This window comes from Cibotium barometz, chromosome 14, assembly GCF_041138505.1.
Source record: "Cibotium barometz isolate CiBa-2024 chromosome 14, ASM4113850v1, whole genome shotgun sequence".
NCBI lineage: Eukaryota > Viridiplantae > Streptophyta > Polypodiopsida > Cyatheales > Cibotiaceae > Cibotium > Cibotium barometz.
This window is the reverse complement of record NC_141059.1, coordinates 15116233-15138170: the sequence shown is the minus strand read 5'-3', so window position 1 is coordinate 15138170 and position 21938 is coordinate 15116233. Positions and strand designations below refer to the sequence as shown.

General features: G+C 45.4%; 1 protein-coding gene across 2 annotated transcripts in view; it reads left to right on the top strand.

The window, feature by feature from the left end:
• Nucleotides 1-4704: 4704 nt before the first annotated feature.
• The window catches only part of LOC147631695 (chaperone protein ClpD, chloroplastic-like), a 43058-nt gene continuing 25824 nt past the window's right edge, over nucleotides 4705-21938 (top strand). For both annotated transcript variants that reach the window (XM_086808209.1, XM_086808210.1), the window contains exons 1-10: nucleotides 4705-5655; nucleotides 5729-5886; nucleotides 6030-6259; nucleotides 6387-6495; nucleotides 6579-6712; nucleotides 8507-8608; nucleotides 8706-8987; nucleotides 19474-19628; nucleotides 20092-20386; nucleotides 20496-20729. In XM_086808209.1, coding sequence (XP_086664335.1) covers nucleotides 4931-5655; nucleotides 5729-5886; nucleotides 6030-6259; nucleotides 6387-6495; nucleotides 6579-6712; nucleotides 8507-8608; nucleotides 8706-8987; nucleotides 19474-19628; nucleotides 20092-20386; nucleotides 20496-20729 — 2424 coding nt within the window. In that variant the 5' untranslated portion in view covers nucleotides 4705-4930. The remainder of the gene's footprint in view (nucleotides 5656-5728; nucleotides 5887-6029; nucleotides 6260-6386; nucleotides 6496-6578; nucleotides 6713-8506; nucleotides 8609-8705; nucleotides 8988-19473; nucleotides 19629-20091; nucleotides 20387-20495; nucleotides 20730-21938) is intronic.

Sequence of the window (21938 nt, the reverse complement as noted above, 5' to 3'; positions counted from 1 at the left end):
TGCTGGATAGCAAATCGAGGACACATTGTTCTCAGGTTGTGGGGAGTTCATAGTTCATACTTCATAGTTCACAATTCATAGTACATATATCCCATCGGTGCAGATACATGTGGTCGTGGGTAGGGTCCGATAAGACCGACCTACCATATGGGGGGGTACTATAGACAAGGAGATTTGTGGAAAACATATAATTATTGAGTTCATTGTGTTCAAGCACTCTTGTAAATAAGACATCCTTCACCCAAAGTTTGTCTAGATCACCATCAAAGCTCCTTACGTGGAGCACATGGGTGAACGGATGCCATCAGTTTGTAATCGAGTTTTTACAAGCAGTAATATTGTTTCTTTTTGCAATTTAATGCTTTCTATTGTGCTGATCCAGCTTTTACCTGCTAGGTATTGTTACATTATGTATAAGTAGTTCCTTCCCGGGTGCGGGAGAGGTTCCGTGGGTGCCGAGTGGCCCGGGGGTTGCCCTCCCCGCCTTGACGGTGATCGGGCCGAACATGGAGTCGGGACCAAAAACGGCAAAAAAACGGCCGACCGGCGAACGGGCGAGCCGTGCCATGCTGACGCGGCCGGGCCGGCGGATCATGGATGGAAGGCAATACCCGAGACGAGGCCGAGGGAGCCAAGCCGAGCATGAACACAAGTGATTGGTGAGACCCGCAAGGAAAACGCGCGAGACGCGCTCGATGGGCCGATGGAGCCGTTTCATGAAGCATGGACTGTGGAAGGCCGCATGCAGCAAAGGCGTCGCGGGACTGTTTTTGCCGGTCTCGTGACACTTGGTATCAGAGCAAAGTGCATTTTGGAAGCCTATGAGGGGCATGTGATGCCAGGTTGGAAAGAACGGCAAAAAACAGCACAAAAACGGCAAGTTGGGTTGAGTCCAAGTGACGGCCATGAGCCGAAAATGGCACAAAAGTTGCCGACTGAGATTTGAGCCTCAAGACGAAGGAATTTGCTCGTGCATGAGCCGAAAATGGCACAAAAGTTGCCGACTGAGATTTGAGCCTCAAGACGAAGGAATTTGCCCGTGGTGACCATTACCTATCTTGAGCAGTGGGATGCAAGGCAGAGGATGGCATGGTCGGCTGAACCTGCCGAGACCCCGAGCTGCCAGCGCGAGGTGTCCCGACACAACGTAGATCTTGACAGGGGCCTGAACGATGGAATTTGGGGGCGTGCTATAAATGAAAAATGATCAGTTTTTCGAGGGGATCACAACCGCGCGGTCCGTTCTTTGAAGAAATTCCAAAGTTGGCCGACATGCCTGGAGGCCAGTGGACAGTTGGGTTCCAAGTGAGGTGTGGTCCCGGGTGCAAGTCCAGTAAAAGATGTTCGCACATGAGCTGAACAGAGAAGCATGCAACTGGATCCTTGTGGGACTGTCATCAGCACTTCCGAAAAGAAGAGCAACGGGCTTTGGGATGTTTCAGAGTTACCACCAAGGGAAGGTGATGCTTTGAAGAAAACGGTGAGGCTGGCAACAGGTCAGGGTGGCACTTCATGGACTGGCAGCGCCTCAGATGAGGACCGCGGGCTGGTAGCCACTCAAAGGTCAAGCAAAGGAAGAAAGCAAAGGGGCCACGCATGCAGAGACAGCGCCAAGAATGGGACCGGGTTTGCTTATGCTAAGAAACTTGATGCGGCGGAATGGGACGTCGTGTTGGTGTGGTGCCCAAGAAGACAAAGCAGAATGCAAGCCGCCGAGCCAATCCTTTGGGAAACATGCAAGTGGCAAAGGCGTCTGCTAAGGCCATGGTGTACCTTGTGGCAATGGAGCCACTCCCCTCTCATCACGATGCAAACGGGCTAGGCCAGAGGAGCCAATGCCCTTCCAGATCAACAAGGATTACGTCTTGGGTAGATGCAGCAAAGCAGAAGCCCCAACTTCTCCACAGTGCAGAGCAAGGGATAGGCCGAAGGAACCGATTCCCTCTTCAGATCACAAAGGATCAAGCCAAAGGGTGAACGCGTCAAGCGGGAGCCCGCACTCCTTCGCAGTGCAGAAGAAGGGCTAGGCCAGAGGAGCCGAAGCCTTTTTCAGATCAACCCAGGATCAACTCGGGCGAGGCAGCAAAGCCGAGCTCGCACTCCTTCGCAGTGCCAAAGCAGGGTGAGACAGAAGGTGTCAACATCCCTTTCAGGTTTCCTAGAGCCAAGCAAGCAACCTTCACAAAGACCACCGAGCTACGATACGGTAACCAACCCGGAAGATCTAATGATGGTGGCACACATCGGGCATGCGGGTGAGGGTAAGGCCAAAGACGACACCAACAAACCCATGACCCCAACGGCAACACCGAAGTCTCCGCCTAGGTGAGGGCGTGAACTTGTACAACTGGAATTGGGCAAGTGGACCCGAGTCGTTTGGCTCTCCAGGTCACCAGAAGATGGAAACAGCTAGATGTGCAAGTGGCAGAGTTGGGTGGGGCAGTGTGCATGCAGTTGGGTGCGGCAGAGTGGCAGTTGGCTCATTGAAGTTCGAAGGCGACTTGGACCAAGTTACCAGAAGATGGAAACAGCTGGATGTGCAAGTGCTAGTGTGTATGCAGTTGGGTGGGGCAGAGTGGCAGCTGGCTCACTGAAGTTTGACGACGGCAACTTGGATGTGGAAAGCACTCAGATCAAGCCAAAGGGCAAAGTGGGTGCAAAACAGAAGGTACATCCTGAGACGAAGTTCAAGCAGGTAAAACTTGGGACCTAGCCGTCCGAGCAGAGCTTGTTGGGATGACGTCTAAGAAGACTGGCTCTTCGCAATGCGGCAAAACACATTCAGAACGTAAAGGTTCAAGGTGATGGTGCAGTCAGGAAGCAAAGGTACTGTGAAGGTCATCATGGTGTCATGGGGGCCTAAGCAGGACTAAGTGGAGGGACTTTGTGCCTTGGTGAACAGGAACATGCAGATTATGGTGTAAAGGTCAAGACCACCTGAACAGGTTTCGGAACAGTTTGGCTGGAGCATGGCAAAGCAAGTCTTGGTGTCAAGGCAAGCTAGAGCACTCAAGTCAGTTGAACCAAAGCCGAAGAAGTGCAGTGGTTTGAATGCCAAAGGTTCGCGGTGGTTTTCACTTTGGTGTCAGGTGGGGGCCAAAGGCACTTTGTCACAGAGAATCAATGCACTTATGTACCAAACAGGTTGAAGCAGGGCATGAAGGTCCATGTCAACCAAGTGTAGCGTTGGAAGTGGCACAAGATGGGGCAAACCAAGCTGGAGTCACAGAGAATCAATGCACTTATGTACCAAACAGGTTGAAGCAGGGCATGAAGGTCCATGGCAACCAAGTGTAGAGTTGGAAGTGGCACAAGATGGGGCAAACCAAGCTGGAGTCAGTGAGGTGGGCAACTCTTGTCCATAAAGATTTTGCACAAAGAGCTCGAGGGGCATCGGCGAGCAACAAGGCTCAAGACAACGAAGAGGAATGTGAAGTCAGATTTGAAGTAAAGATGTTGCAACCAAGTTGGTGGTCTTGGCAGACAAGTCTCGACTTCCTTGAAGGCTTATGCATTCCGGGCAACACTGCATTGCCTCAGGTAATCACTCTTACTCAACTGAGACAGGAGCCACGGCGAGACCATGCAGTCACCTCGCCAGTTTTGTGGGGATTGGGGGACTCTCAAGCAGGGGCTTGAAGTCCGGGCCATTTAGATGAAAAAGAGAAAAATACAAAAATATGCACAATTTTTCTTTTGTAAACGGGTTAGACATTGACCTTGCTGATGGCTATAAAGCAGGGTAAAGACCTCCCGCGCGGCTAAGTACTATCTATCACTATGCACATAGAGCATTCTATGAGGCGCATGCACTCAACCTTTGGTTTCAAAAGTAATTGACGAGGGCGTCAATTCTATAAAGGGGGGGTGTATGTGAGGTGGGATTTCTATCCGAAAGGACTTGGTGCCTTGAGGGTATGCTAGCCTGCCCCGAATAGTTTGCCTCTATATATAGGGAGGAGGTATATAGGGAGGAGGTGCAAGGAGAGGCAAAGCACGGACCCATGGTAGGCACCTTAGGAACGCACTCACGCACCGGGTAGGCACGTTAGGCCTTCCCGGGTGCGGGAGAGGTTCCGTGGGGGCCGAGTGCCCCGGGGGTTGCCCTCCCCGCCTTGACGGTGATCGGGTCGAACGTGGAGCCGGGACCGAAAACGGTAGAAAAATGGCTGACTAGCGGATCGATGAGCCGTGTCGTGCCGACGGGCCGAGACGTCGGGCCAACGGACCCGAGATGAGGCCGAAGGAGCCGAGCCGGGCACGAACGCAAGTGATCGGTGAGACCCACAAGGAAAACGCACGAGACGCGCTCGACGGGCCGATGGAGCCGTTTCATGAAGCATGGACTGTGGAAGGCCGCATGCGACAAAGGCGTCGCGGGACCGTTTCCGTCGATCTCGTGACACCTGCCCCATCATTGTTAATCCAGTTGCCCCACCCACGTTTATCCAACTGCCCTACCCACGTTAATCCAGCTACCCCACATTAATCCACATAACCCACCCCTTTAACAAAGATTAATGCACCTAACCCCTTTAACAAAGCTTTCGTACCCAAGGGGGCTTTCTATTATTTTGTCCACCGTGTTTTTGTGGGCAACCCAAAAGATGTCCGGCTCTGTCGACATGTGTGGTCGACACGTACACGCATTCTGTACGAAAATACCACAAAGGAACCGTCGTCTCCTCTCTCCTTGCGTTTTGATTTTTTCTTGGCGTGGACTTCGTTGTTGGCCGTCGGAAGTACTTGCCGCCCCTCCTCTGTCGTATACACTGTACACCCTCCCTTCTTTTTTTCCCTTGTGTTTTTTTTTTCGTATTTTTTTCGTTGTGCGACCCTACGCCCATCATCGCGTCGGAGCGCCATAGCCGCAGCGGCATCGACCTTGCCATTCTTTTTTGTTGAGAGAGAGAGAGAGAGAGAGAGGGAAATGGAAGTGATGCCAATAGCTGCCTCTTATTGCGGCAGTGCAAGCGCTGTGGTCGCTGCAGCGGCGGCGAAGAGGCAGCGCAAGGAGACGACTTTGTTCCTTAGCGTGCGTCACAGCAGCACCAGCGTGGCATCGCGATACGGGACAGGGCGTTCTCGTCGAGCAGCAGCGGCGCTATTATCCGGAGGGGGGCATCGCGGGCTGAGGAAATTGGGCCACGTAGATGGGATCGGGTGCCCCGTCTCGGAAGCGGAGGGATTTGATGCGGCAGTTTGCCGCCATCTACAGCAGCAGTCGCCGGAGGCACGTGGCGTGAGGCCGGTGGTGAGGGCGGTGTTTGAGCGTTTCACGGAGAGGGCAATCAAAACCGTGATGCTTGCGCAGAGGGAAGCCAAGGCCCTGGGCAGATCAGAGGTGGGGACGGAGCAGCTGTTGCTGGGCCTCATTGCTGAAGATAGAGCAAGCGAAGGCTTCTTAGGCTCCGGGGTGACCATCGAGAGAGCGCGCGAGGCGGCCCAGGCCCTGTCGGGCCAGGACTCGAGCCGAGTGGCTCCAGATAACAAATCTGCCACAGAAGTGCCTTTCTCTGTGGAGAGCAAGCGCGTGTTTGAGGTGGCACTAGAAAGCTCGAAGACCATGGGCCACAACTACATCGCTCCGGAGCACATTGCCATTGCCCTTTTTATGGTGGATGAAGACGGCCCTGCCACTAGAGTGCTGGAAAGGTATGGTCTTTTGTGCACATTCTGTGAATTGGGTGAGCCTGTGATGTGTGATTTTGAACCTTTTCAAATGCAGAATGGGCGTCAAAAGAGAAAAACTTCAGTCAGAAGCCGTGTCCAGGCTGCAAGGAGAACTGGCCAAGGAAGGGAGAACTCTTCTATCCCCTTTGGCAGTACCTGAGAAGACAACTGCTGGCACAGGAACAATTTCCAAGCGTGCCGCCAGCAGGAAAGGTCTGCATATTGCCATCTTTTTAGGAGTGTTTTGTAAACTTTTTTTTTTCTCACCTTGTGTTGTGTTATACCGGCACTTGATTCTGTATGGAACTTTTAACAAGTCTGGAAGCTGCATTGAGACTTGTGTTTCTCTCTTGTAGAAAAAGGAGCCCTGGTAGATTTTTGTGTGGACATAACTGCCCGTGCAAGTGAGGGGAAGATTGATCCTGTAATTGGTCGGGATAAAGAAGTGCAAAGGGTCGTGCAGATCCTCGGACGGCGCACCAAAAATAATCCAATGCTTCTTGGAGAACCAGGAGTCGGAAAGACTGCCATTGCGGAGGGCTTGGCTTTGCGCATTGTTCGCTCAAATGTTCCTGAGTTCCTCAGCGTAAGCTTATGGTGGCTACATTTCCCATGCGCTCAGAAACACATCAATTTACTCAAAAAACGGCATTACTTATAAAGCTGCACGAAGTTTGACGGATTTCTTTTTTGTCACTGTTTGATTTCTCCAGGGTAAGCGTGTAATGTCTCTGGATATGGGGCTCCTCCTTGCAGGGGCAAAGGAGAGGGGGGAATTGGAATCACGCGTGACAAGTCTTATAGATGAAGTCAAGAAATCAGGTATCTTTATTTGTTTTTTTGAGGGTCTCTAATAATGAGAAATGTTGCAGCCGCTTTCTCATGTAAATTCTGCCTTGTTGTAGGGAATGTGATATTATTGATTGATGAAGTTCACATGCTTGTTGGCTCGGGCTCAGTAGGACGAGGTGGGAGTGGTGGTGCTGGTCTTGATATAGCAAATCTTTTAAAGCCTCCACTAGCCAGGGGTGAACTGCAGGTTTGATATGAACTCATTTTAAATAAGCACATTGACTTGGAGCCATGTCTTATTTGTATGAATCGAATGAAACTCTATGTCTGTCTCGGTCAATGGAGAAGTCATCTACATTGGTCAATCGAGGCATCTTATTTGATGGAGAAGAAATCTACACTGTTCAATGGGGGCATCTGAGTCATTAGAATGTGCATCAGATTTGTACATGTCAGCCTTTTGTCCAGTAATCTTATGTGTTAGATGTTGGTTTGCCTGCCTTGGAATCTGTTCCAGCAGGTTTGAGTTTTCAAGAAATAATTTTCCTGCGGATCGCCTCTTGGGTCCAGTTGCCAGAGTGAATGTGAAGTCGGCTGGTCTCTCGAGAAAAATTAATTGTTTCTTATGTCGGTTCCCAATTTTCTTGGTGGGGAGGCCATTCCCTCCATTTTTCTGGCAGGATGCAGCCTTAACAGTATATGTGCTTCATTAACATGTCTTAAGACTCTCCTCTTTAGCGGAGAGTTTCCATCATCCTCTTTAGTTGCCTTCAAAATAGAAATGTTCTTAATGAGGCTTGTTTAGTGTTAAGACCTTAAGAGTGTGTCGATTGGACATGCTTAAAGTACAGTAACAAGAAATGGCTATTTCCTAGCAAAAAACGTGGAAATGCGGTTTCTCCCAAGTTGTCATTTCCGTCTCTTGTTCCCCAATCTCCTTGACGATCTCCCCTGCAATTTTTTACTTTTTAAGTTTTGATTTTTCCCATATTTCCTCACCATCTAGCATCAACTCCAAATTATGATTCTCTATTTCTCTCAACTTTACTCCTCATTTCAATTTAATTTTATAGTTTAACGTATACTTATTACTACATAAGTTCAAAGACTTGCTGGCAAGTTCCCTAGCTGTTTCCACTTCCTGGTTTCAGGCTTCCATATAGGCATCAGCTGTTTCCATTTCAGTTTCATGCAACTATGGCTTGTAGGTCGTCTTTCTAAGAAGAGCTTAGGCTAGTACCCTACAGTAAAAAAATATAGGTTGGGCAAACAAAACAAATGGGCAGTAAAAGTGAACATAAAGCCTGGATCTTTTCCAGTAGAGAAGAAGTGCTTTGGATATTTGTAGGTTGCCTTAACAGTATATTTATTCCAAACGGAGGCTTGATTTTAAAAGTATGAATTGTTCTTTTCTTAGATATCATGGGTCTATTATTTATCTTGTCTAATATGGAAAACGATTGATTCATTTTTTGAAAAAATAAAAAATCTCCTTTTAACAACCAAGAAAAAGAGGACTACCTCTCTGGCACACCTACTAAATACATGGTTTAGTTAGGTCAATACAAGTGGACCATGCCTCTCCTTGTTTTAAACATTACTTATTTGAGTTGTGACTTCCTTCTATTTTAGTTCTTGTTGTTCTGTGTAAATGGAATGTGAAAGCCACCGCGTTTGTTTTTGTTCAGCAGAATGTTGATGGGAAGCCAGGTAATCATATTACCATAACCAGACTTTGACTGATTCAATTTTTATATTGGTGGACAAACGCATTTATATGAATGCAAGGGGTGATGCATGATGACTGTTTCTGTTAGCTGTTTTTATCTTGCAACTTTCAGTCTACCCTTCTGGGATGTTGCTTCGACATGTTTCTTGCCATTGATTATATAGTATTTCAGATAGGCCAGCTTATTTTGGATTGTGTTGAATATTTGTAGGTTTTATTTTTTGGGCAAGAAGAGTTGTCTAATATGCTCTGCATTGATGCCCATGGGTCATTGAAGGTTTTTGTGTGCCCTTATCACTTCCTTTTTTACAGTGTATAGGAGCTACAACGGTTGTAGAGCATAGAAAGCATATAGAGAAAGATAAGGCTTTGGCACGCCGTTTTCAGCCAGTGATGGTTGATGAACCTAGTCAGGTGTGCGCATGTCTTCATCTAGAATCCCGCAAGATTTCCAAAAACTGTTTTTGGTGGTTGTATACATTATTGGCATCATAGAATCTTAATCATACAGGAAGATGCTGTTCAAATTTTAATGGGGATTCGCGACAAGTACGAGGACCATCACAAGTGTAGAATAACAGCTGAAGCAGTTGAAGCAGCAGTGTGTTTGTCTGCCAGGTACATTGCTGACAGATTCCTTCCTGACAAAGCGATTGATCTGCTGGATGAGGCAGGGAGTCGGGCTCGCATAAATGCATACAAAAGGCGGAAAGAACGCCAGGTTGCTATTCTTTCTAGGTCTCCAAGTGAATACTGGCAAGAAATTCGAGCTGTACAAGCATTCCAGGAATCGGTAGAGTTTCTCTTACTCTAAAGCCTGAACATTTCTGCTAGAGTTGAACAGCTTAGATTCATGGAAATGACTTGCTACACAGAAATTAAGAAACAAAAGCAAATTTTAATTAGCACTGAGTTGCCCCTGTGGATTGGTGTGCGTTGCTTTTTCATGGGGATAGTAGCTTAATTAGGTTCAAATGCTAACACAGAGCAGTTTTAGTATTTTATATGTTACCTGCATTATGGAAGGTATATGAGGGAGCTTGTACTTCTCTGTAGGTTGTGCTTGTATGGTAGAAAAGCTTGACTGAAGTCAAATGTAAGTCCAAAAACTGCTGACTTTGCTCTAGGTTGAAACTCCCTGGTTTTTGGGTACATGTGAAGATCTGTACAGTTTTTGGGTTCAAAATTTTGACCTAGATAAACAAATCTTGTTTTCAACGTGCTATTGTATTATGCCAAGGGTTCAATGCACAAATGTGAGTGGACTATGGATGGTGTTTAGATACTAAATATTATAATCACTTAATGCTGCAAATACAAATAGACAAGAGAGTTGAGTAATAGTCAACTGCATTGCAAAACACAACTTCATGCCCTTGAAGCTCATTGACTTGTGAAAAAACCTATTCATGGACAACTTCCGGGCCAATGATTGTAGGGAAAACTTCAGTTGGTGACAAGATTAATAGTCTAGGTACGTTAGGTTTCATGGAGAATGAGGCGAGTTTTGTAGTGTCACCATATCTACAGTTCCAGTGGAGTCAGCATTGGAAGCAGAGCTAGTAGATGTGGCACTGAGGCTGGCCGAATGGAGCTAGTTGGACAAGAGTTTTGTGTATAAACAGCAAGGCAAGGGTCATTATTGAGCATTCGAGGTTTGTGTTTGAGAAATTATAGAATAGATGGAGAGTTGGAGAAATCATAGGGATTAGATATATGGAAAGGGATACCTTTCTAAGGCTATAAATTGAAACTCCTCTTTGAAAACAAATAAGCAAGCAAGCATGTTGAGTCATTTAAGTATTATTATTTATCATGTTTCACTCAAGTAATACGCTCTCAAGGTCTCAACTTTTTTTATGTGATTGAGGTTAAAGTCAAGAAGAAGAAGGTGAAACCTTGAGATGTTGAGATGCGGGCTGCTAGTGTTTTAAAGCTTTTGCATTAAGGTTGGAACTCTCGTCAAAGGTTGAGCTTTGTATTCTATTGTTTGGGTGTATAGTATATTTGGTCCTTATAATCTAGTAAGATGTGTTTTTTCCATGAAATAAAATTAAATCTAGCGCCTTGATCATACACAAGCATCCCCAATTTAGTACTTGATTTGTAACACCCCCCATCCAATGGAGCACACAGAGCACAGAGAGAATGGGCTAGGTACAAATTTGGACTTTGATACCATCTTGGAAATTTAACAGAGTTGGTGCACCTAGTCAAAATCTCTAGCCAGTACCAATGGAGGTGGTATGCATTGTGCACACGCAGGAGGGATGGTGCTTGTGGAGATTATGTTGAGTTATCAAGCTCAACTACGGCGGATATGGATGACACACCAAGATGACACCTCTGCACTTATGCAACTGGCATGGTTGGTGAGATTATGGTTGATATGCCGCCAGTGGTTTATAGGTTGTATAACAGTCACTTTGGTTTACTAAGCTGGCATAGTTATAGCGCCAGTTCATATGGTCGGATTCACACTATGGACCTTGTATGTTTTAGTAGTAGAGTACTTTCCCTTATAGTATGTACTCTTATCTTCTATGTTATGATTGTAGAGAAGTGAAGAAGATAGTGGAAAATTCAGCAATCCTTCTCTCTCGTGTCCTTGTCTATTCTTGTGTGTGAAGAAAAAAGCTCGCGAGGAGCTTAAGCTCGCCCTCTCCTGCACATTCTTCTTATGATATTAGAGCGCTTGTTCATTTAAGGAGCTCATGAGGCAAGCAAGAGGCAAGCAAAGGAAGCGGTACAGGGGTTAAGGGTAGTAACTCTATCTCTTTCCCTTTGATTGAGAAGCAAATCTTTTTGTCAGTAGCTGTTAGTCAAGGATAGTTGTAGTAGGCACAACAGGAGACACTGTCATATCTTGGAGAGCCCTCTTCGATGAAGAAAAAGCATAGTGTATATTATTGTGTTACAGGCTCTATGATATTCTTTATTGTGTTACAGGCCCTATACTATCGTTATTTTGGCCATCAAGAAACATTTTGGACCTTGTTTTGGCTTTGTAAGGTTTACAAAGACACTATGTAGAAGCGTCGATAGTGACAGTTTTTAGTTGTGTAATGTTCATGTGCATGTTTCGCACAGGTGGTTGTGCACAATGGTTGATTTGAAGTGCCTACAGAGATTTTGGGATTTGCACATGTATGGTAGATGTATGTTGATGTGATTGGTTCACACAAAGCAGCTGCATAACATGTTTACACTACCGCTAATAATTGTGTATATATCTGCAAAAAAAATATTGAAGATTAAAGGATTGTTGTGAGTGTGGAGATGTTACTACAAGTTTTGTTTGGCCTACAGAATACTATGTTTGGTGCTAGTATAGGTAAAAATGTTCGTCCCAGATTGTGAGCAAGAAGTCGGACAAGAACAACTTCCAATCGTGGAAGTTTAGGATGACAAACTTCCTCATGGGAAAAGGATATTGGGAGTTTATTAGAGGTGACGAGCAGGAGCCCAAGCTTTCAGAGGAAAATTCCACTTCGCAACAGGTGTACTAAGGCTAGGAAGATGCAATTAAAGAAAGAGTTGCATAATGTGCAAAGGAATAAGCTATGTGTCAATGATTACTCATTGAAGATTAAAGAGCTTGCAGATGTCCTTGTCTCTATTGGAGCACCGGTTGATGATAACGGCTTGGTGTCGGTCACTTTGAATGGGCTTGCAAAAGACTATGATTTGTTTTGGATATCTATTTGACCTTTGAAAAATTTCCCAAACTTATAGTCCTTCTGACTAGTGAGGAGATGAATATTGGGAATAAATCATCTTTTAGTAATATGTAAGAGCAAGCCTTCTACACACACAAGTAGAGGTAGAGGCAAGGCTTCATCTAGAGCCGAGGTGCGGGCCAATATGGAAACAGGAATCATGGACAACAACATAATTCCAATCCACAAACACGTGGAAGATGCCACTCTAGAGGTAGGGGGAGCTGCAGAGGCCGAGATGGATGGCAAAGAAATCAGAGTGAAAATAGCATAGACTCTAGAGTGTTATTACTGTGGCAAACCATAGTATATAGCAAAGAATTGCCAGAAAAAGCAGAATGATGTAAAAAGTGGGAAGTTGCAGCAAGGGAACTATGCATTCTCAAGTAAGTAGATGTTTTCTACGTCTCCTGATGTTGGACCATCTTTACATGAGGTTCCGGATGAGCAGCCTAAAGTGGTCGACGAGGCAAAAGTAATCGAGATTGAGTAGATTCCCCTCCACAAGTGGAAGCATGGTTTGGGTCGAAGACTTGGACAAGTGTACTAAGTTTAAGAATTGAGGCATTTACGAAGCCGTGTGGCTCGATGAAAAAATTTCCTAGTACCCCTAGATTTTGGTAGACTACTTGGCAGCCATGCAGCTGTCGCCAAGCTAAGCAGGAGAGAATGTCACATGCACCCATGCACCGAGGTGCTATTGGACACATTGGCTCATCACTGCTTCATTTGTACATCAGTAGAATCCTTTACGGGTTTATTTGTTGTATGTTGTGTCCTCATTTGTGAGCCCTAGTCGAGGGACATGTTAGGCACGAGCTATGTAGGTCACAACTCATTTTGTGTCACTTAACCCACTGGTAGAAGACGGCTGTCTAATACCAAGATCCGCCAATAGATGGCGGAGCCATACACACTCCACAATAGTTGTAAATGTTGCCGTGTACTTAGTCTCACAACTAGAAGTGGCTAGTGTCGGTTGCTTCTTGCTGAGCCATGAAATGCATGAACTACCAAGAAGGAAACAGTTACCATTGGTTGACACCCTAGTGTCATGATTCATAACATCCTGCCCAGTCACTGTCAGTGTAGGCTGTCAAGCATAAAAAAGACGCAGTGCCACAGAACAATGCAAAGTCCAGAGTGCCTTTAAGATAACGAAAGACTTGCTTCACCGCTTGCCTTTGCTTAGTGCTAAGGCAATGCGTAAATCTGCTCAATTGTGACACTGCATACTGAATATCAACACGGGTAGATCATAGGTAAATAAGGCATCCCACAGCTTGCTGATAGGTGGCAACATCAAATGGCTCGGAAGAGTCCTCAAGTGATAGTCGTACGCTTGGTTCCATAGGAGTAGAAACATGTTTACAATCTATCATTTGGAACCTTTCTAAGAGTTGCTCAATGTATCTTCTTTGAGATAGCATGATGCCCCCCTCAATTGGTATAATTTTTGCCTATTTTTAGACATCATTTCAGCATTTTTATGCATTATCGGCCAGTCCTCTGATTTTCTGCTGCCCATCACTACAAAATGAGGCTAAGCCTAGCCACCTTTATATAGCCACCTCATTCTGTAGTGATAGGCAGCACCTACGGGACCTCCCTCGTGCTGGTCTACGTCATGTACAAGCTTTTTTGGTGATATTCAGCAGTGATCTTTTCTCTTTTTATGCTTGCTGTCCATACACAGTGTTTCAGTTTTTGCAACAGTTCTTTGTGGGTATCATTACATAGTACCCATTCTTTCAATAGCATCATCATGAGAATAACTACTCCTGTCATACATGTCAAGCTTGTAAAGGCACCAGAGAGCATAAGCGCATCAGAATTTGTTCTATCATAAATGGAGCTACAATGATCACAGAACTGGATTTTGAGACTAGCTTTTGCAAGTGTTGAGACAGAAATAAGATTCTTGCGAATTCCAGGTACATACAAAGTATTTGCAAGAGTAAATGTGTCCCCACTACATGACGTCAACTCCACACGCTAATGCCTTTGATGGCATACGATGCATTATTAGCACACAGAACTGTACCACACCTGATGGTGCATCTCTCAAGGTAGCAAACAACTTCTTGCATGAAGTGATGTGCTTTGTAGCACTTGAATCAAAATACCAATCAACATACGACAATGACAAACAAGAGGCAGTCAAAACACTCCATGTGACTGTTAAGGTATAGCCAGCATGTGCAAAATTTGCTGTTGCTGCTTCTTTTTCTCAGTCTTCTCCTCTTTAGACTTAGGAGGATTTGAATGGGCTTGTGCTTTGCCCTTAGGTTTAGCACTAGAACCAGCTCCAGATTTTTCTTTGCCATGATAGAAGGTAGCAAAAGCCTGATCTGCAACAATCATGTTGTTTCGGTTGGAAAGAGATTGCTCTTCTTGTAACAAGAGAGCTATCAAATCATCTAACATGTAGAAATCTGTATTGCTCTTCGTCAAGAGGCGAAGAGTGGTATTGATAGGATTCAGGCAACCCATTGAGAACCGTAGAGACAATTGAACTGTGAGGTATCACCTCATCAATATTGATTAATTGTTCTTGCAAATCCTTAACATGGGTGAGAAATCCATCCATAGAACACTCTCAATCATATGCTCCAAGTCAAGCTTCTTCCGTAGATAAGCTACACGAGCTTCATTGTGGATCTAATATAAAGAGGCAAGTATATCCCATGCACTTTAAGAAGATGTATATGAACGGCTATGAGGTATGACTTGCCGTTTACACGAGAGAGCAATCAAGGCACGATCCTGTTCATCTTTAGCATTCCATTTGAGTTGTTCTTGTGTAGAAGGAACAGGTGCTGACGGTGCACTTCCAGTGGAACCAGAATCATCATTCCAATAGTGGATCCCCCTGAGGTGCTAGTTGCAGTTGTGGGACCAGCGGGCCTTAACTCAGCACCATATAAATATACCCACAAATTCTTTGCAACTAGTACATGTGTCAAATCCCCACCGGATCTCCTCGTGATCGTTCTTGGTACGAGACTCGAAACCTGCAAACAAACAAACAAACAACAAGGGGGTGCAGGCCTGACTCACCTCCCAACCATGACAGCCGTGGGCAAGCCCACAGTCTTGGCTGTCCCCACCGAGCCACGAGTTGAGCTAACTAGGTTGACGTACCGACCAATCTCCTCCTCGCGACGTCCCACACCGCCACGAAGCTACCCTTGCGGGCCTCGAGATTGCTGCCGGCCTCGGCTGCGTAAAGCAGGTGCTCGTCTACACTAGATCCAGGCTCCAAGACCATAGAGCTCTCACAAACTCGCGAGACTCTCTGTATGACTAATGACTATCCTTGGCCACCCCTTTTATAGGTTCTTGGCGGGTCATCGGGCGTCCACACTTGGGCGCCCGCCCGTCCATACTTGGGTGCCCGCCCGTTAGTCTTTCCCTAACTCAGCTCGTCAATCAGCTTGCCTAGCTCCAAGCTTCCCCAAACCTCGAAGCTAGTCTTGTGTGCATGTAGCACACGGTAGATACACACTGTGCACATGACAACATGCTTCACATATATGCCCACATGGGATAGTTAGTCCCATCAAGCTTGTCCTCGAGCAGAGAGCATCCCAAATACATCATTATTAGCCATGGCTCAAAGGTAACTGACAATCCGTTCCGAGCTCACTGCACAATGCACTACAGTCCATTGAAAGGCAGGCTTTTGTGATGCCCAATGATTCATTGATGACAAGGACCTGCAAATGTATTGAGATGATAGAGTATAGGGATAGAAAAGTTATGTGAATAGAGGCTTGATGACCAAAACAGACCCCAAAGATGGGTGTTAGAATGTTGTATTTTGATGCTGAGTGCATTGAGAGAGAGCACGAGGAATGCCGGATTTAATCCAAGGCTCGATTTGGAGAAGCTGAAATTTGGATTTTGATGGCTTTAACGGGCTTTGATTTTGGAGTTCTTTGGTTTGGGAGACTCGGAAAATGATAAGGAACACAGTTGTGTAAAATTTTTTGGTTTGAAAAACTGGCTCTGCAACGGTGGCGCTGGCACCGGTGGCGGGTTAGACGGTGGACGGGTGCTGCTATGGCGGCACTGGCGGAAATCCCCAAATCAAAAAATTAATTTGGGGGTTTTTCAAATTGATTGTTGGGCGCAGCAAGCGGCGCTGAGGAGCATGCGACGACAGTTGATTTCGTGGTGGCTGTTGTCTGCTCTGCTGCAGTTTTGTATGGCTAGCAGCTAAGAGGCGACTGCTGCACCATATTTGAATGGTGAAAGGCGACTATGGGTAGATGGCGGGCAGCTGTGGGCAGTTGCAGGGCGACCAGTTGATAGCGCTGATACCAATGTCGGATGGGGGAGTAGATGCTTCGCGCGCGCGCGCACAGTCAAGGTAGGATCAAAATGTACGTACGGATCCAATCCGTACAGTACGGGGATCTCGATCCGTACGGTTTTTTTTTTGGGGGGGGGGGGGGGGGGGGGGGGGGGGCGCCTGCGATAAACGTTTTGCCGTTTTGTCCTTCTGTGCGGCGTGCCTGCGTCTTGTGTCTGGACTCTGGAGGCCGTACGACCTCAACCTTCCGGTAAGGGCCAGCCGCCATGCTCTCTCTCCTCTACAGTCGCACTCTCTCTCTCTTCACTACTGTCGCCGCCCCCTGCTCACCGCCACCTCATTTCGCCTCTGTCCTCATCGCCCCTGTTCGCTTCGCGCCTCTGTGCGTAGCCGCCGGTAATGCTCGCCATTGGCGCCCAGTACGGCTGGCAATATGCTGGCCCGCCCCCCTTTCCCCACCCACCCTTGCTCAGGCCCCATATACAGCCATCAGAGAGAGATATCCCATTTTATTCAGAGAGCCACATTCCCTACGCCAGATCTTTGAGGCAGCATACCAGCACATACTGGGGAGATTCATTCTAGACATACAGCGCCACAGAGAGACATTATTACAGGCTCAGACAGCTCCAGAGGGGGGGCGACAGACATAGATTACTACATTTTTTCAGAGATCCATCCCCCTCCCAGCCCCAACACGGCAGGGAATTACTCTCCAGAGAGCAGAGACACTCAGAGCCCGCAAGAGACAGAGGACACCTGGCTTTCGGACACCACGCCTATACCAGAGAGAGATGACAGAGATCAGAGCTCAGTTTCACAGAGAGGGTGCGGAGCGACTGGCTCGCTTCAGAGCACACCCAGGCATGTTCTTCAGGGAGCTGTGGACACCCCCTTCACTGATGTATACCATTTTATACCCCCAGTATGGTACAGGATGGAGCTAGCTAGGTTGCATATCATGATTGTATATCCCAGGCATATAGCTTTGCATTCTCCTAGATTCAGCTTTTTAGTTCAGTACTTTTCAGAGGATACCCCATACAGGTACTCCGATTTGTCTTATAGGCCGAGTTCGGTCTTTTGGAAGACGTTAATAAAATCTTTCTTTCTCTCTCTCTCTCTCTCTCTCTCTCTCTCTCTCTCTCTCTCTCTCTCTCTCTTTCTCTCTCTCTCTCAGCTGAGCTGCCCACTAAATATTATGCATTGCATGATTGCTGAAGCCTGATTAGTAGGTTTGTGACCTTGTTGTGTCTCTATTTCGAAAGTTTTATATGTCAATGTGGACATGGACTGAAATTTTATGTAGGTGGCTGAAATTTCTGAGATTTTATGTATTTTTACCAATGGTACGTATTTTTACGTACCTTAATTTTTTTTCCCCGTAACAAACAACGTACAGCACGTATGGGTCCGTACAGTACATAACGTTTGGTACCACCTTGCACACAGTCGTATCAAGTTGAGAGAAAGAGAGAGAGTGACGTGATGTGATAGCTGGAAGTACTCTCTAAAATAATGATAATGTGTAGAGTGCACACTGCAAAGTATTAATAGTCCTAGGACTAAAGTGCCCAACACACTAGAGTGTGTTCACACGGGAAAAAACCCTTGCTAGCACAAGGTAAAAAGTGCTCGTGTATAAGATTGTTCACACCAGGACTTCTCGGAGGTTTGCATAGGGTACATGTGTGCATAGTTGTTACGAGGCGCGCCTCTAACAGTTCAAGGCGTACGGCTGCCTGACCGGGGCGTCCACTTTTTTTTTTAAAGGGGCTTTAAGGGCCCTTAAAGCCCCTCTCACACACACTATCTCTCCCTCGTTCTCTCCCTCCCTCCCTTAAGCCTTTCTCAAGACCCAAAGTTCAAAGTTCAAACACACTAGGATGATGATGTTTTTTATACCCACTTTTGGAGCTCTCTCTATACTCTACTGGTTCATGTCAGTTCATTTCATTTTACTTTGTACCCTTGAGTCTTGATGATGTATCCAGATGATGAGGATGGACTATTTTGGTCTCATAGGTCATTTTGGCCTTTTGCAGACGTTTAATACAACTTTCTTTCTTTCACACACACTCTCTCTCTCCCTCTCTCATACACACCCTCCCTCAAGGCTCAAACATACACACTCTAGTCTCTCTCTCTCTCTCAACTTTCACTATATATATATATATATATATATATATATAAAACAGACGCCTCTAACATGCCTCTAAAAAATACGAGTCTTTCGAGTCGCGTACCATACCCGCCTCGTACCAAACGCCTCTGACGCCTCTAACAACCTTGCATGTGTGATTGCAAACATTGATATTTGGCATAAATGCATTGGACATGGCAACATTCAGCAACTGAAGAATATGCTGGCCAAAGTATTGTTTCAGGTTTGGCAAAGTTCAAAGATGATTCAATGCACAGAGTATCTGAAGTGTGCCAATTGGCAAGTAGGCTAAGCATAGTTGTTAGGTATGAAAAATACGATATGGTACTAAATGGCACCAGATGATTTTTTGGCGTACAGTACGGTAAGTGTACAATAAAAAAAAAACTTACAAACTTCATTATTTTTTACATCAAAGATTAGAGAAGTTGTCACAAGCCAAAATTCCATTAAAAATGAACATAAGAGCTTAGTTTTCTGCCTTGGGTACTGCACATTGTTGTGAAGCAGTGGGCTGCTCTTTTTTTTGCCATAGCTAAGAGTTACTTGCAGTCCATTTCCAAAACTAGCAATATAATTTCTAGCTAGTGTTCAATAAAAATACAGGTCAAATATAGTCTGCTAGGAGTTCACATACAATCTTATAATGAATAGATTGCTAAGTAGTAGTACATAGACAACCCATTAGTAGTTAAATTACTGAGCATTGGTCAACTAGAAATTCTACAAAGTAGCAGTTCACTAGAAGTTTGACTCCTAAGTAGCAATCTGTAGACATTCTAGCTATCTGCTTAGTTTCCAAATAGCAGTCCACATATAGTGCAATATTAGTTCAACTACAAACAAGCAATCCGTAGACATTCTAGTATCTGCTTAATTTTTGAAAGTGCTTATGTAAGTGTTGCTATATGGCTTCTTACTTTTTAGAACTTTATATGTTCTTTGCTATGAACTACTGCCAAGTTTGACTTCTGCTTATTCCTTTATACAGCTGATCGAATGCAGTTTAGAATATACATGTGCTTTTTAAGGTTGAAATCCACTGCTCTCAAGATGTCTTCTTCTTGCATGTTAACAGGTTCTTGTCCCTCAAGTAACTGGAATTTCGGAGGACTTGTCTGAGGATAGCAAACTCGTATCTGGATTTTTAGAGGGATTGCCTAGTTCTGATGCTCAAGATAATTCATCACTCAGCGTGCGGAGCCTGTCCAATAATGATGATTATGACGATGGGTATTGCTTCTTCCTATAAAATCCGAAGTGCTCAATCTATAAGGATGTATAATAGATGCTACAGGCTTGAAGTAACTCATTCTTAGTAACAGGAAACAGCCATTTCTTAGCCAAAATTAAGAAAAATCCAATTTTGTGGAGGTGCCGTTTCTGTTTCCTGTTTCCTAATCCACCTGAGGACTTTTCTCCTTCCCCTACCAAGTTTTTATATTTTCCCATTTTCCTTGTTCTCTTTTTAAATATGATCTATCCCTAGTTTCTCGTCTTCTCTCTCAACTTTTTTCATCATTTCTATTTACAGCTACTATGTAACGTTAAAGACGTGCTGTTTCCTAACCATTTCCGTTTCTTAGTTTTAGGCCAGTTCCAATGTGAAGGCATTATCTGTTTCTTTTGCATGCAACTATGAACACATTGTTGTGTCGGCTGTTCAATGAAGCCAGCCTATGATTGTTGAATGCAGGCCGGTTATGGTTGGTCCTGCAGAAATTGCATCAGTGGCTTCCATGTGGTCTGGTATTCCTGTTGAACAGTTAACGGCTGATGAACAAAATAAGCTCATTCATCTTGAAGAAACGCTTCAAAGCCGTGTTGTGGGGCAACGTGATGCTGTGAGTGCAATTGCTCGTGCCGTCAGAAGAGCTCGTGTGGGCCTCAAAGATCCAAATCGGCCAATTGCTGCAATGTTGTTTTGTGGACCTACAGGAGTAGGGAAAACAGAGCTTACTAAAGCTTTGTCTCAGCATTATTTTGGATCAGTGAGTGTTATAATATGCTGGGAACTGAAGTCCTATGTTTTTCAATTACTTACATTTTGATATTTATTTTATAGTTGGCAACCTTGATGGTAAAGTGTGTTCGCTGCAGGAGTCAGCTATGGTTAGGCTAGACATGAGTGAGTACATGGAACGACATACTGTAAGCAAGTTGATTGGGTCCCCACCAGGTTATGTGGGCTATGGTGATGGGGGAACTCTTACTGAAGCTGTACGCAGGCGGCCTTTCACTGTCATTTTACTGGATGAAATAGAGAAAGCTCACCCTGATGTGTTTAACATTCTTCTACAAGTATTTGAAGATGGGCATCTTTCAGATTCCCAGGTGCGTTGTTACTTTCAAGTTGAATTTGCAAAAAGTTGGTAAATTGTTCAGCTTTCAACTTTGCCTTTGGATTTCTTCCTTGATTTGTCTCTGCATGTAATCATTCAGTGATTTGTGAAGAACTCCACATTCATGGTCATCGAATTAGTGACTAGATGATCAAACTATTTGTTAAAGGATTTGTTTGACACCTGATTGGTGCCATCTTGGCACATACCAGGGCACTCATGAAGGACTTTGCGACTTGTCCATTTGCTAGTAATGTTAGCTGTCTGGTGACCTTAGTGTGAATTTTGAAAGACCAAAGTCTTAGGTACAAAACCAAGGCATTAGTTTGAAAGTAACTGTCAGGAAAAACCCCCAGGAAAGCTTGCTGGATGGTGCCAACAAAATGGCAGTGACAGTGAGAAATGTGCATATTTGAGGGCAGTGGCAGGCTGGGCCAGCTTCTCGTGGGTGGGTAGTGCAAGTAGGAGAGGTGAAGTCTGGTCGCATGCATAGGCAGAGTCTGGCAGGGTGGGCTGTAGATATTTCAGAGTGCCATGTTTCACTGTTTCAGTGCCCACCCCATTGGGTATGCAACCAACAGGGAGAGAGATTAATGTCGTACTAAAGGTCTCATGGATCTATGAGACTGAAATGTGCTCTCTCTTACAGAGGAAGAAAGACGATATATCAATATCCTCAAAAGATGCAAAGGGTCTACGAGACCAAAGAGTAATACAATAGCTTCATGAAATTACTGACTTAAGGAAAACTGAACACTGAAAAAGAAACTAGCTGCCTGTACTAGGAAAAGGTGTACAGGTAGCCACGAGAGAGAGAGAGAGAGAGAGAGAGAGAGAGAGAGAGAGTGTTATATTAAACGTCTTCAAAAGACCCAGTGGGTCTATGTGACCAAAAGTGATACAATAGTGACCATGTAATCTCATCATGGTACAAAAGAAAACAAAGACTAGAGCTATGAGCTTGGAATGTCAAATCCGAGCCATATGATACAAAGTGGGACCATCATCATCGAACAACGTATGGAGCTAACCCCTTGGTAGGGGGCCGGGGCCGGGGCCGTCAAGGATATCAAGCATGGGGTTAGCCCTGAAGAAGGCTCTGTAGATCTGCCGGGTGTGGGAAGGTGGCTTTGTGCCTCTCCAAGATCTCCTCAAGCTGGAGCTGATGTCTGTGTTGCTGGCGAGGTTCAGGGAGTCGGGC